At 28.9% G+C, this 10,499-nt stretch overlaps 4 protein-coding genes across 4 annotated transcripts; 2 read left to right on the forward strand and 2 right to left on the reverse strand.

Moving 5' to 3' along the window:
- Positions 1 to 235: 235 nt before the first annotated feature.
- LOC122511062 (nuclear transcription factor Y subunit B-4) lies at positions 236 to 1,970 on the reverse strand. Its single transcript, XM_043626098.1, has 2 exons — positions 1,686 to 1,970; positions 236 to 1,377 (listed from the first exon to the last, which is right to left on the reverse strand). The coding sequence occupies exons 1-2, from the start codon at positions 1,789 to 1,791 to the stop codon at positions 830 to 832; spliced, it is 654 nt and encodes a 217-aa protein (XP_043482033.1). The 5' UTR covers positions 1,792 to 1,970; the 3' UTR covers positions 236 to 829.
- A 115-nt stretch (positions 1,971 to 2,085) lies between these two features.
- On the forward strand, positions 2,086 to 5,013 carry LOC122511124 (GPN-loop GTPase 2). The gene is made up of 8 exons (XM_043626187.1): positions 2,086 to 2,224; positions 2,475 to 2,579; positions 2,933 to 3,040; positions 3,133 to 3,449; positions 3,535 to 3,740; positions 4,083 to 4,197; positions 4,353 to 4,548; positions 4,699 to 5,013. The coding sequence occupies exons 4-8, from the start codon at positions 3,329 to 3,331 to the stop codon at positions 4,934 to 4,936; spliced, it is 876 nt and encodes a 291-aa protein (XP_043482122.1). The 5' UTR covers positions 2,086 to 2,224; positions 2,475 to 2,579; positions 2,933 to 3,040; positions 3,133 to 3,328; the 3' UTR covers positions 4,937 to 5,013.
- On the reverse strand, positions 4,954 to 7,670 carry LOC122511123 (trafficking protein particle complex subunit 13). Its single transcript, XM_043626186.1, has 10 exons — positions 7,226 to 7,670; positions 6,685 to 6,853; positions 6,531 to 6,615; positions 6,299 to 6,426; positions 6,098 to 6,221; positions 5,926 to 6,022; positions 5,623 to 5,849; positions 5,451 to 5,551; positions 5,230 to 5,377; positions 4,954 to 5,154 (listed from the first exon to the last, which is right to left on the reverse strand). The coding sequence occupies exons 1-10, from the start codon at positions 7,266 to 7,268 to the stop codon at positions 5,023 to 5,025; spliced, it is 1,254 nt and encodes a 417-aa protein (XP_043482121.1). The 5' UTR covers positions 7,269 to 7,670; the 3' UTR covers positions 4,954 to 5,022.
- Positions 7,671 to 7,902: 232 nt separating this feature from the next.
- On the forward strand, positions 7,903 to 10,398 carry LOC122511127 (actin-related protein 2/3 complex subunit 1A-A). The gene is made up of 6 exons (XM_043626192.1): positions 7,903 to 8,322; positions 8,704 to 8,964; positions 9,086 to 9,376; positions 9,456 to 9,634; positions 9,714 to 9,983; positions 10,248 to 10,398. The coding sequence occupies exons 1-6, from the start codon at positions 8,256 to 8,258 to the stop codon at positions 10,284 to 10,286; spliced, it is 1,107 nt and encodes a 368-aa protein (XP_043482127.1). The 5' UTR covers positions 7,903 to 8,255; the 3' UTR covers positions 10,287 to 10,398.
- Positions 10,399 to 10,499: the final 101 nt, after the last annotated feature.

Here is a 10,499-nt window from a genome sequence, read left to right on the forward strand (position 1 = left end):
ATTTTTTCGAGAAGTCATATTGAAATCGCATTAAAAACAGTTAAACTTCTAAAAAGAAAATTTTATTAAATTTTTCGAAAATAATTGAATTCTTTCGTAGAATTTTATTTGACTTTTTTAAATAATTTAATGCTTCTCAGGAATGAAATTATTTATAATATTTTTATAATATTTCTACATAAGAAATTTTATATTACACACAATTTCATAGTGTGAAATTTATTGTAATTTATTTATATTTATAATACTTGGAAAATCTGTAAAAAAATAATTAGAATACAATTATTTTATATTATTTAATTATTTTCAATTGGAAAAAATAATAAATATCGTAATAATGTTAACATTAAATTATAGATACCTTACATTCGAGTAAATGATTATAAAGTTTAAAGTTCCGTTAAATAACAATTATAAAGATGATAATTTGGTTTGCAATCATGCGCCCCGTTATTTTATAGAATAAAAAAAAAATTTCTTCTAACTTTGCAATAGCGACAAAAATTAAGGTTATGCGACAATTTTTTGGTCAAAGGGACTTTTGGTAATTCTTGCCTATTTTTTTATTTTGGCAAGGTTATTCAGTCTTTCGATTCAACTTTTTTTTTAAGGAATAAAATATTGTCGCAGTACCCTATTAGGTGAATTTTACTCATTTACATTCACTCAATCACGTTTAGAAAAAGATTCATTATTTTTACATATTTAAGATTTACTTCCATTTACTCTTTTTTTTACTTCCCCCCTCTCTCTCTCTCTATCTCTCTAATTAAAATGTCTATTTAAAGTTTCAAAGAAAGGAAGATAGAGGTGTGCCATTCGTTGACAATCAAGATAATTGGAAGTGCATTTGATCAGATGTGGAATAACTATAGATAACAGGTGTATCGGAGGTTGTTGCGTCAGGTGCTGCTTGTATGGTGAAAAGTTGTTCCTCATAGATTGTTGAATGAGCCGATTCACTTTTTCTTTCGCCATTGCCTGACGTTGTTCCCGGTGGATTATCACCTTTTGTCGCTTCTCTATACTTTTGCAAATAAAGTTTAAGTGGTTCAACGTAATTATCAAAACCGAGTGTTGTCATTGCAAAAAGTATATCCTCCCCGTTAATGGTTTTTCGTTTTTCCATATGACATCTGTCGCTTGCTTCCGACGTGATAAATGAGATAAATTCTGAAACACATTCTTGTACACACTCACGTGCATCCTTGGCTATTTTACCCGATTCAGGAATTGCCCTCTTCATTATTTTTGCTACGTTTGCTATGGGAAGAAAACGATCTTGTTCTCGTAGGGGACCAGCACGACCTCCACCTCCACCACCTTGTAGGGGGTCACTACTTCCATGATTAGAATCGTCAGTATTTTCTGGATCATCTGGTTTGAAAGTGACATTTCCCTTTAGATTTTGAGGTTATGTTTTTGTAATTGACAATAGTTTGGAATTTAAAAATCATTAAAATAGCAATTAACAGTTGAGATAAGACTCTCTTGGACTTTCTCTAAAATGCTGTAAAGTTTAAACTCTCAAGTTGTAGGTGTCTCAAAGTTTAGAAACTTTGAGAAACAATCAATAAACAAAAAAATGAAAACAAAACACGCAAGCACAAGCATTTTTGTTGATAATAACAATTGAATTAGGTTGAGAAAAATTGTTTGTTAAATAAAATTCTTGATTTGCATACCTTCCAAGTCACCACCGATATAATTACCGGTCATTCCACCATCACCGAGAAAAGTCGATGAACCTAGAGGACCTCCGTCGTCGCCACTTTCACCACTGTTTTCCATCTTGTTACACGTTTTTAAAAACGTTTATTTTTTGCAAATTTTCAAATACAAATACTTTTGTCGAATTTTTTAATTTTTCCTCTGTTTTTCAACTATTTAGTAATGTTTATTTATGAATAATGTTTGCAATAAGATTTGTATGGATTTAGTGTACACAACGTTGTGCGTATTCTGCACTTTCGGCCATAGATTACAGGAAACAAAGGTTTCGGACAATTTTGCAACTTTGACATTTCGAACTTGTCCGGAAACGGTCGGTAATGTCAAATAATGTAGAGAAATAACCATATGAACCCGGCTTTATTTGTTAACCTCGACCTCCTTGAATGTTAAATAGTTTTTAACGTTTTTAATTATTTTTACCCGGAAAAATAGAAAAGTAAAAGGATTAAAAGTAAAAAACAAATTTTCTACTGATAATCAAGTACTAAAGGTATTTATTTATATTTTACGCATTCAATATTTTGTATTTTGTATTACAATAATTTCATGTTTATGTTTCATTCAGAAATAAGCAAAGTTGAATCATTTTAATACTTTTTTTGCAATGATTATAATAAAAATATCACTGAAACCTACAATTACGATTATATTTTACTTATAAATTTAATTTACTTTATTTCTTTAAGAATATTATAATTCTTCTTCAATAAATTTCTTATAATTTTGACAATGATTTACAGATTATTAAAGTCGAATAAATGAAAGAGAAATAAAATGACTACAAACGAATCATGTTCTGTTACAATTGATGGTAATAAAACGGACATTTGTTTTAAAATTTACAGGTAATTAAAAAGAAGAAATATTTTTTAATGTCTAAAGTTTGGAACGTCCAAATGAACGAAAATTTTTTTATTACATCTTTTAATTTGAATTTTGTTTGCAAGTTATTGTTTTTTATAATTAAGACCCAATTTTCAGGTAAATTAATATAGTTGATTAGTAATTAATAATTAAAGTAAAGTAATTCTTACGAATTAATTAATTTCGATATTTCTTCTTTCTGTCTAGTATTTTCTAAAAATATTGGAGCACAAAAAATATTTCGTTCATTTAAACGTTCAAAACAAGGAAAATTTTTAATAAACTACGATTTTTAAATTGGATCAAATTAATCAAGGGAAATTTTCCTTTTCAGCAATCGAATTTTTTTAATTCTCACTCAATATAAAAAGTTTGGATCTTTCATTACAGTTGAAAAGGAATCTGGTCTGAGAGAATTCAACAGCGACGTTTATAGTACAAAGTTAGTGAGAATTAGAATTATATTTATTATTAAATTAATATTATATTGATAAATTCAAATTTATATTTTTAATCAAAATGCATTTTTTTAAGAACTATACTAGGTACTGACGCGCCGGAAATTCACGCGGCAGCAAGATTTATAGCCGAGCAAACAAATATTGACCGAACACTTCTTTTAACAATTTCTTTGAAAGATTATAGTCCCGAATTTATCAAAAAAATTGTCAGCGTATTGAATAAAATTAAATCGTGGTAAATCCTTTTGGGAAAATTTAGACAAAGAAACATGAGTCTATTATTTGGTCAGTTAGTTATTGGTCCGCCAGGAAGTGGAAAAACAACGTATTGCAATGCAATGGGAAAATTTCTTGAATCTTTGGGAAGAAAAGTGGCTATTGTAAACATTGGTAACGTATTTTTGGATAATTTTCATTTTTCAATTTCAAAAACTAATTTATTCTACTATTTTTTTCATGTATTCGTGATGTATAGATCCAGCTAACGAAAATATGGAATACACTCCAACAATAAACATTGCGGATTTAATAAAACTTGACGAAGTGATGTCAATTCATAAATTAGGACCAAATGGTGCTCTGATTTATTGTATGGAATTTCTAGAAGCGAATATTGATTGGCTCATTAAGAGAATACTTAGTTTGAAGGATCATTACTTTTTATTGGACTGCCCCGGACAGGTGATTATTTTTTTTTAATTTTAAATATTGATTGTGATTTGTATTGTTTCCTATATTTCAATTATTCAATTATTTAAAAATTTGTTGATAAAGTTCTTTATGAGAATTCAATTTTGAGAAACATTCAATAAATTATACATGTTTGTATTTAAATAATAGAATTCTCGTAAAATTTTCTAATATAAATTGATTTAAAAATTAATTTCAGTTAAAATTTTAGATAATAATTGAATTTTGGAAAAGTCAGGGAAAGAAAAAATTAAATTTTTGTGGCAACCGTGAATTTACTTATTTAATTATTATTATTTTCGAATGTCTATTAATTATATTTACATTATTCAGGTGGAATTGTATACACATCATGAATCGATGAATTCAATAAGTACGAAATTAACCGAAAACTTGCTAAGATTATGCAGCGTTAATTTAATTGATTCTCATCATTGCAGTGATCCTGGTAAAATTCTCTATTATCTAAATATTTTTTTCTACTTTGAAAATAATTTACGAAAATAGTAATTTATAGTAAGAAATAATTTACGTGAATACTAATAATAATTTAGTAAATTGTAAATTTAGGAACTTTTCGAAATATTTCTTAAATGTTTACAGGGAAATATTTATCCTCGCTAATGGTTTGTACAAGTACAATGCTAAATTTAGGTCTACCGCATGTCAACATAATGACAAAATTAGACGAATTGAAACGCTTCAGTGATAAATTGGATTTTAATCTTGATTTTTACACAGATGTTCTCGATTTAAAGTATCTTCTAGAGAAACTAGACGAGGATCCTTTAACAGCAAAGTACGTCAAAAATTTATATTTGCAAAATGAAGTTAGTTTAATTACTAATTTTTTTATTTATTTGATAATGAAAAAAATTTTATTTTTCAAAATTTTGACACTTTTGTCTTTAAACATTTCGATTATAATTTCTTTACTACTATTTTTTAGATACAAAAAGCTGAATGCCGCTTTAGTGGAAGTGATCGAGATGTACAGTTTAGTTAGTTTTCTACCATTGGATGTGTCCAATAAGGCATTGCTTTTAAAAGTAAAAAATGAAATCGACAAAGCAAACGGCTATGTATTCGGTGGGAATGAGCCGCAAGATATTCAAACTCTTTTGGCTTGCGCTGTGGGAGCTCAAACAGAAACCGAACGAGTTTCTTCTCTCGATGCTTATATTTAAAAATAATTTACACATAATTATTCTTCAGTTTATATTTTCTTCTGTCTATTTACAATAAAACTTCTTATATTTATAAATACCTTTATTTACTCCAATGAATTTTTATTATCATCATCTTCATCATTCGAGGGAATTTGATTTACAAAAATTTGTGCTACATCGTCATAATCGTAGACTCGTTTCAAAAATGTATCCACTAGTTGTAAACCCGAAATGTTCTGAAAATTTGAAAATTTGACAATTTTGTCACTTCGTAAATTGATTGTTTGATAAATTTTAATTTATAAACTTACAATGAGTCCCACATTTAAGGGAATTAAGCACAGAGGAATGTAGGTTGATTCTCCAGGTTTGAGGGGGCCAATCAACTTATCGGAAATTCCACACCAAGCTATAGAACTATTGGATTGTAAATTTATTTGTAAATCCATATTTCTTTCTCTGCAAAAAATGATTTTTTTCAATATGCGACCAAAAACGATTACAAGATTTAAGAAAAAAAATCTATACTCACGAAGTATTAACGATATGACATTTAAAATTAATTGGATCCTCGAGTTGATTATCATTAGGAATGTCTTTGAAAGTTACTCTAAGGTCGCCGTAGTCAGGAGCCTGAAAAGAAATTTAATTTAAATCTGGAAAAAAAGTTAAACTTGTTTTTCAAAAGCAATTAAAGTACTAACCATTCGTGACAATTGACTAGTTTGAAGGCGACCCCTTTCTCCTAAATTGCTTCTCCAAACGATGTCCAATTTTCCGATATTCGTTGCATTATGCATCATTTTTGGATCCTTCAATAAACTCGGTTGTGGTTTTAAACAATAAAGATACTGTCGACTAGACTGCGAATCCAATAAATTCACTTTACCGAATATAGATTCATTCTCTTCGTTTGTCGTCTGCGATGATACTGAAATTATCAAAAAAAATTGTATTGAATTTCAAATTTCGGAAACCAAAATCAAAAAATCAACGTGACACAATACCTGTAAATAAATGTGAAGATTCAAGAGAAACTTTTTCTAAGCAAATCGGTCCAGCCGTTAAATTTTGAATCTGAGCTTCAAGATAAATTTCATCAGACTAAAATACAAGTAAAAATTAAGAAATTTAATAATTTATTAGAAAATTTCGCAAGATTTTATTCTTTTTAATTACCTCAGCATTAAAAAATTTCGTTTTTACGTCAAGGGGTTTTACAACTTGAAATTTGAAAAACTTTCTAAACGATAGCGATTGGCCAATTGCATTTTCTGGTGTATAAGTCACTTCACATACAAGTCTGAAAAAATATTAATAAAATTAAAATAATTAACAATTTGCGATGTTAATGAAATTCTTTAATTATTTTTTCCTTACATATGAGTTCCGATTTCTTTAACTTCATGATGAATGACTTCATCGATTGTTTTGTTTGGAGGTAATTCTTTAATTTCTTCCTTATGATTTGATAATGGAATAATTTGTGTACTAGTTTGAAGATCCGCCTTTTAAATTTATAAATTTTATTTTATATGATAGAAAAGAAAGTGAAAACTATCACACCTAAGTAAAGAATATATTAAAATAATTAAATATTAATTAAACTCACCTTTACTGTGATATTTGTTACCAATTGACTGCTACCATTATGTACACATAGATAACATGAAAAAATTTCTCCTAAATATATATTTCTGTAAAAAATCATTTACAATCATTATCAATCCAATTATACATTAGAATTGAAAATTTAAAAATCATACCCAAAACTTTGAGGAAAAACCATAAATTGACCAATGGCGAGAGTTTCCATTCCTTGAATAGTTGTGCAATTATCTTTTAATTCATTGTTTAATGTGTTGCCAGGCAGATCTGTGGCATCACAAGTGACAACAATTGGACTGGCAAGAGTTGGTCTCGTCAAACGCATAACTATTAAAAACAATTAATTTCAATTCAAAATTAATTATTACTATGAAAAATTAAGTAATAAACGAAAAACCGTGTAACCATTTTTACTTATTTTGTTTGTATAAATTCAAACAAAAATTACTGTTATTAATGTATTAACATATATTCTAATTTGTTGTTAACAATATTATTATCCTAATATTATGTAACAATAATTAGAACACACAATTTAAAAATTGTACAATACAAGAATAAGCAAAAAACACAGCTTTTTGAATCATAATAAGAATCTATTAAATATACAAATGTTTAAAAAAATATTAAATAAAATAAATAATTTATTTCTACGTATTAGAAAAAGGTCTATAATAATCAAATAATATAAAAGGATACCTTTTAGTGCCAAAAGCTGATCGCTTTTCGGTTTCACTTCCATTTTTCATTAATGAGTTGAAAGTATTTTACAGAAACATTTGCATATGATATATATAATTAATTAAGGACTAAATTAATTTCTTCTATTGGAAGGTAACAATAAACAGTATGTTATTAAATGGGTGTATGACAAGTAGATGAAAAAATTCATTAAATATTCAGGTGGTCATGCCAACGTCTACTTCAGTCTGACAGAATTGACAGGTGACTAACTGTAACTCAGAGCTCTTTCACTTAGTAAAATATTATTTAGAATTAAAAATTTTGTTGTAAATGTTCTACATTTGATTGAAAAATCAATACAATAATATTGCATATTATTTTCTTCAAAAATTTCGAATTTTCTGTTTACTCTGTCGACTCTGTCGACTCTGTCATAACATAACCTCAAATGTCATATGGATTTTAATTAGCATTAAGGCCAACTCACAATAGGTTCGCGAACGCAAAGCATGAGATAGAAAAAAACAGATATTGATTTTTCTATCCTTTTCTATCTCATCTCATCTCGTCTTTTCGAGAATAGTTTGGGTGAGTTTCCAAAAGTCTATGATGCATTTAGAAAGTGGTATGAACATACCTTTAAAGAAAGTTTCTCCAACCTTTCCAACCCTGCCCGGTGAAACCTAACCTTACCTAATTAGTAATTTGCACAACCTAACCTATTGTTTATTTGGTGTACATGAGCTGTCAGAAATAAAATCCACCGTTTTTGGTGGATACATAAAAACCACAAAAGTTTTGAAGGGATTAGGAAATTCGTGTAGACTGACCATAGTCCACGAATTTTCCAACGTCCCGAAATTTTCATCGAATTTCATTAATTTCGGTTAAAAAAGAACCGGGTCGTTGGCCGCACCCAAGCGAATACTCCTATATGATTCATACAAGAAAAATAGTTTTTACACGTTTTTTTTAAAGAATATTTGCGAAATTTTGTTGAATTGAGTGGAATTTTTTAATATTTGACATCAAGTTTTGAAAAAAAATGACGGAAGTGTATAATTTTGGTTTAGATGCTGTCTCCTGTCACGCATGGAATAAAGATAGAACTGGTTTGTACAATTGTGTTCTACGATAAGATTATGCTTTATCATACTTGACAAATTTTTATCAATCGCCACAATATTTAGTTCTTTTTTATGTATAAATTTTTTAAACACAGTGTAAATTATTTCGCCCGTCATGAAAAATTAGTAAGTGGGGGGGAAAACGGGCGAAATAGCAAGAGTAAATTATTTCGCCCGATATGAAAAATAAGTAAGTGGGGGAAAACGGGCGAAATAGCAATGCAACATTATTTCGCCCGTTTTTGGTTTTCTCTAATTTTAATAGGAAAAAAGTTAATTTGTCACTTGTATATTTTTGTAACTTTTTAATTTTAAATATAAAAAAAAACAAAACAATTTGAATTGAAAATTATCTTTGAATTACAGAGGTAGCAGTATCGCCAAACAATAATGAGGTTCACGTTTATAAGCATCAATCAATGGGATGGAAGCAATTTCAAGTGATGCAAGAACACGATCAACGGGTAACTGGAATTGATTGGGCTCCAAAGACAAATAGAATTGTCACTTGCGCGGCTGATAAAAATGCTTTCGTTTGGACACAAGACGAGAGTGGTAAATGGAATCCCGCGTGGGTTTTGCTGCGAACAAATCGAGCTGCTACTTGTGTTAAATGGTCACCTCTAGGTAAATATACGATTTTTGAAATTGAATAAATTTTCCTTGCGTTAAATAATAATTAATAGTTCAGTATTTAGTAAAAGAAAGTTTTAATAAAATTTTACAAACGAATTTCGTTTTCTTTTAGAAAATAAATTCGCAGTTGGTTCTGGCGATAGAATTATTTCCGTTTGTTATTTCGCCTCGGAGAATAATTGGTGGGTGTCGAAACACATAAAACGTCCTCTACGTTCAACGGTAACTGCAATCGATTGGCATCCAAATAATAAAGTGCTAGTCGCAGGATCAACGGATTATAAAGTTCGAATTTTCAGTGCTTGTATCAAGGACATGGAGGATCGACATTATGAAAGTGCCTGGGGAAGCAATGAACCTTTAGGAAAATTATTTGTCGAATTTTCAAACTCGCTAAACGGAGGTTAATAGTTTTTTTTTGTTTATTATCAATTTTATTCATTTTCTAAAATTTATATCTACGATTTTTAATTTTCTTCCAGGCGGATGGGTTCACGCTGTAGCATTCAGTCCGTGTGGAAATAAAATCTGTTGGGTTGGACACAATTCCTCAATATGCGTTGCAGATGCCACGAAAGGAAACGCAGTTGTGAGATTATATACAGAACATCTTCCATTTTTAAGTTGTACGTGGGTGGAATCAAACTCGATTATCGCAGCGGTAAGAGAAAAAAAATTCGGTTCACATAATAAAAAATATAATTTTGTAAGATTCTAATTAAAAAATACAAAATCGACAGGGTCATAATTGTATGCCAATGTTGTACTCGATCGATGATAATGGTCAAATTTACTTCGCATCGAAGTTGGATAATACACAAAAGAAAGGTGCCGCAGGATTATCAGCAATGAGGAAATTTCAATCGCTCGATCGTCAAGCGAGAGTGGAGAACAACGACAGTGCTCTGGATAGCATTCACCAAAATACAATTACTTGCGTTCGCAAATTATCCAATTCAAGGTTCAGTACAAGCAGTTTAGACGGTCAACTTGTCGTGTGGGATTTAAAGGTATGTTTCATTAAAGAGAAAGCATTTTTACTTAAAATAAACTTTACTTATTTAAAAGTATTTTTATTAAAAATATTTTTTTACTTATTAAAATTTCTAAATCTTTATTGAAAATATAAAAATACAGTCGAACTTTGATGATTTTTTTACTAGATTGAATTGATAGTAATCTTAAAGTAATTTTTTTATAATTAGAGAAAATAAAAGTTCGACTGTTAAAAATAATAATGCAATAAACTAAGAAAATTTGCTTTAATTTTCAAGCTCATGGAGAACTCAATGGCTGGAATGAAGATCGTCTAATTGACCTTTAAATGCAATATCCAAAACAATACTATTGCACTCAGTGCAATAATGTATAAACATAATAATAAATGTTACCCATTTTTTCGAAAATGTGGTTTATCCGTTCAAAGAATATTTTTTAATTTAAAAACAATACTAATACTATCATTTACCTAATTCCAGAGTGTTTTTTTCACTTTTCAAAACAATCAAGAAAAATTTATTTACCAA

This window comes from Leptopilina heterotoma, unplaced genomic scaffold (assembly GCF_015476425.1).
Source record: "Leptopilina heterotoma isolate Lh14 unplaced genomic scaffold, ASM1547642v1 Lhet_80, whole genome shotgun sequence".
Classification (NCBI taxonomy): Eukaryota; Metazoa; Arthropoda; class Insecta; order Hymenoptera; family Figitidae; genus Leptopilina; species Leptopilina heterotoma.

What these genes read in the sequence shown, in the direction of transcription:
- LOC122511124 (XM_043626187.1), top strand. Translation starts at nt 3,329, where the DNA reads ATGAGTCTATTATTTGGTCAGTTAGTTATTGGTCCGCCAGGAAGTGGA. An exon ending in TCATCATTGCAGTGATCCTG is followed by an intron (nt 4,198 to 4,352) that starts GTAAAATTCTCT and finishes AAATGTTTACAG; the next exon opens with GGAAATATTTATCCTCGCTA. An exon ending in GAGGATCCTTTAACAGCAAA is followed by an intron (nt 4,549 to 4,698) that starts GTACGTCAAAAA and finishes ACTATTTTTTAG; the next exon opens with ATACAAAAAGCTGAATGCCG.
- LOC122511123 (XM_043626186.1), bottom strand. Translation starts at nt 7,268, where the DNA reads ATGGAAGTGAAACCGAAAAGCGATCAGCTTTTGGCACTAAAAG. An exon ending in GTTTTTCCTCAAAGTTTTGG is followed by an intron (nt 6,616 to 6,684) that starts GTATGATTTTTA and finishes GATTTTTTACAG; the next exon opens with AAATATATATTTAGGAGAAA. An exon ending in CTAGTCAATTGTCACGAATG is followed by an intron (nt 5,552 to 5,622) that starts GTTAGTACTTTA and finishes ATTTCTTTTCAG; the next exon opens with GCTCCTGACTACGGCGACCT.
- LOC122511127 (XM_043626192.1), top strand. Translation starts at nt 8,256, where the DNA reads ATGACGGAAGTGTATAATTTTGGTTTAGATGCTGTCTCCTGTCACGCA. An exon ending in ATGGAATAAAGATAGAACTG is followed by an intron (nt 8,323 to 8,703) that starts GTTTGTACAATT and finishes TTTGAATTACAG; the next exon opens with AGGTAGCAGTATCGCCAAAC. An exon ending in TTCAAACTCGCTAAACGGAG is followed by an intron (nt 9,377 to 9,455) that starts GTTAATAGTTTT and finishes ATTTTCTTCCAG; the next exon opens with GCGGATGGGTTCACGCTGTA.
- LOC122511062 (XM_043626098.1), bottom strand. Translation starts at nt 1,791, where the DNA reads ATGGAAAACAGTGGTGAAAGTGGCGACGACGGAGGTCCTCTAGGTTCA. An exon ending in TATCGGTGGTGACTTGGAAG is followed by an intron (nt 1,378 to 1,685) that starts GTATGCAAATCA and finishes CTTTCAAACCAG; the next exon opens with ATGATCCAGAAAATACTGAC.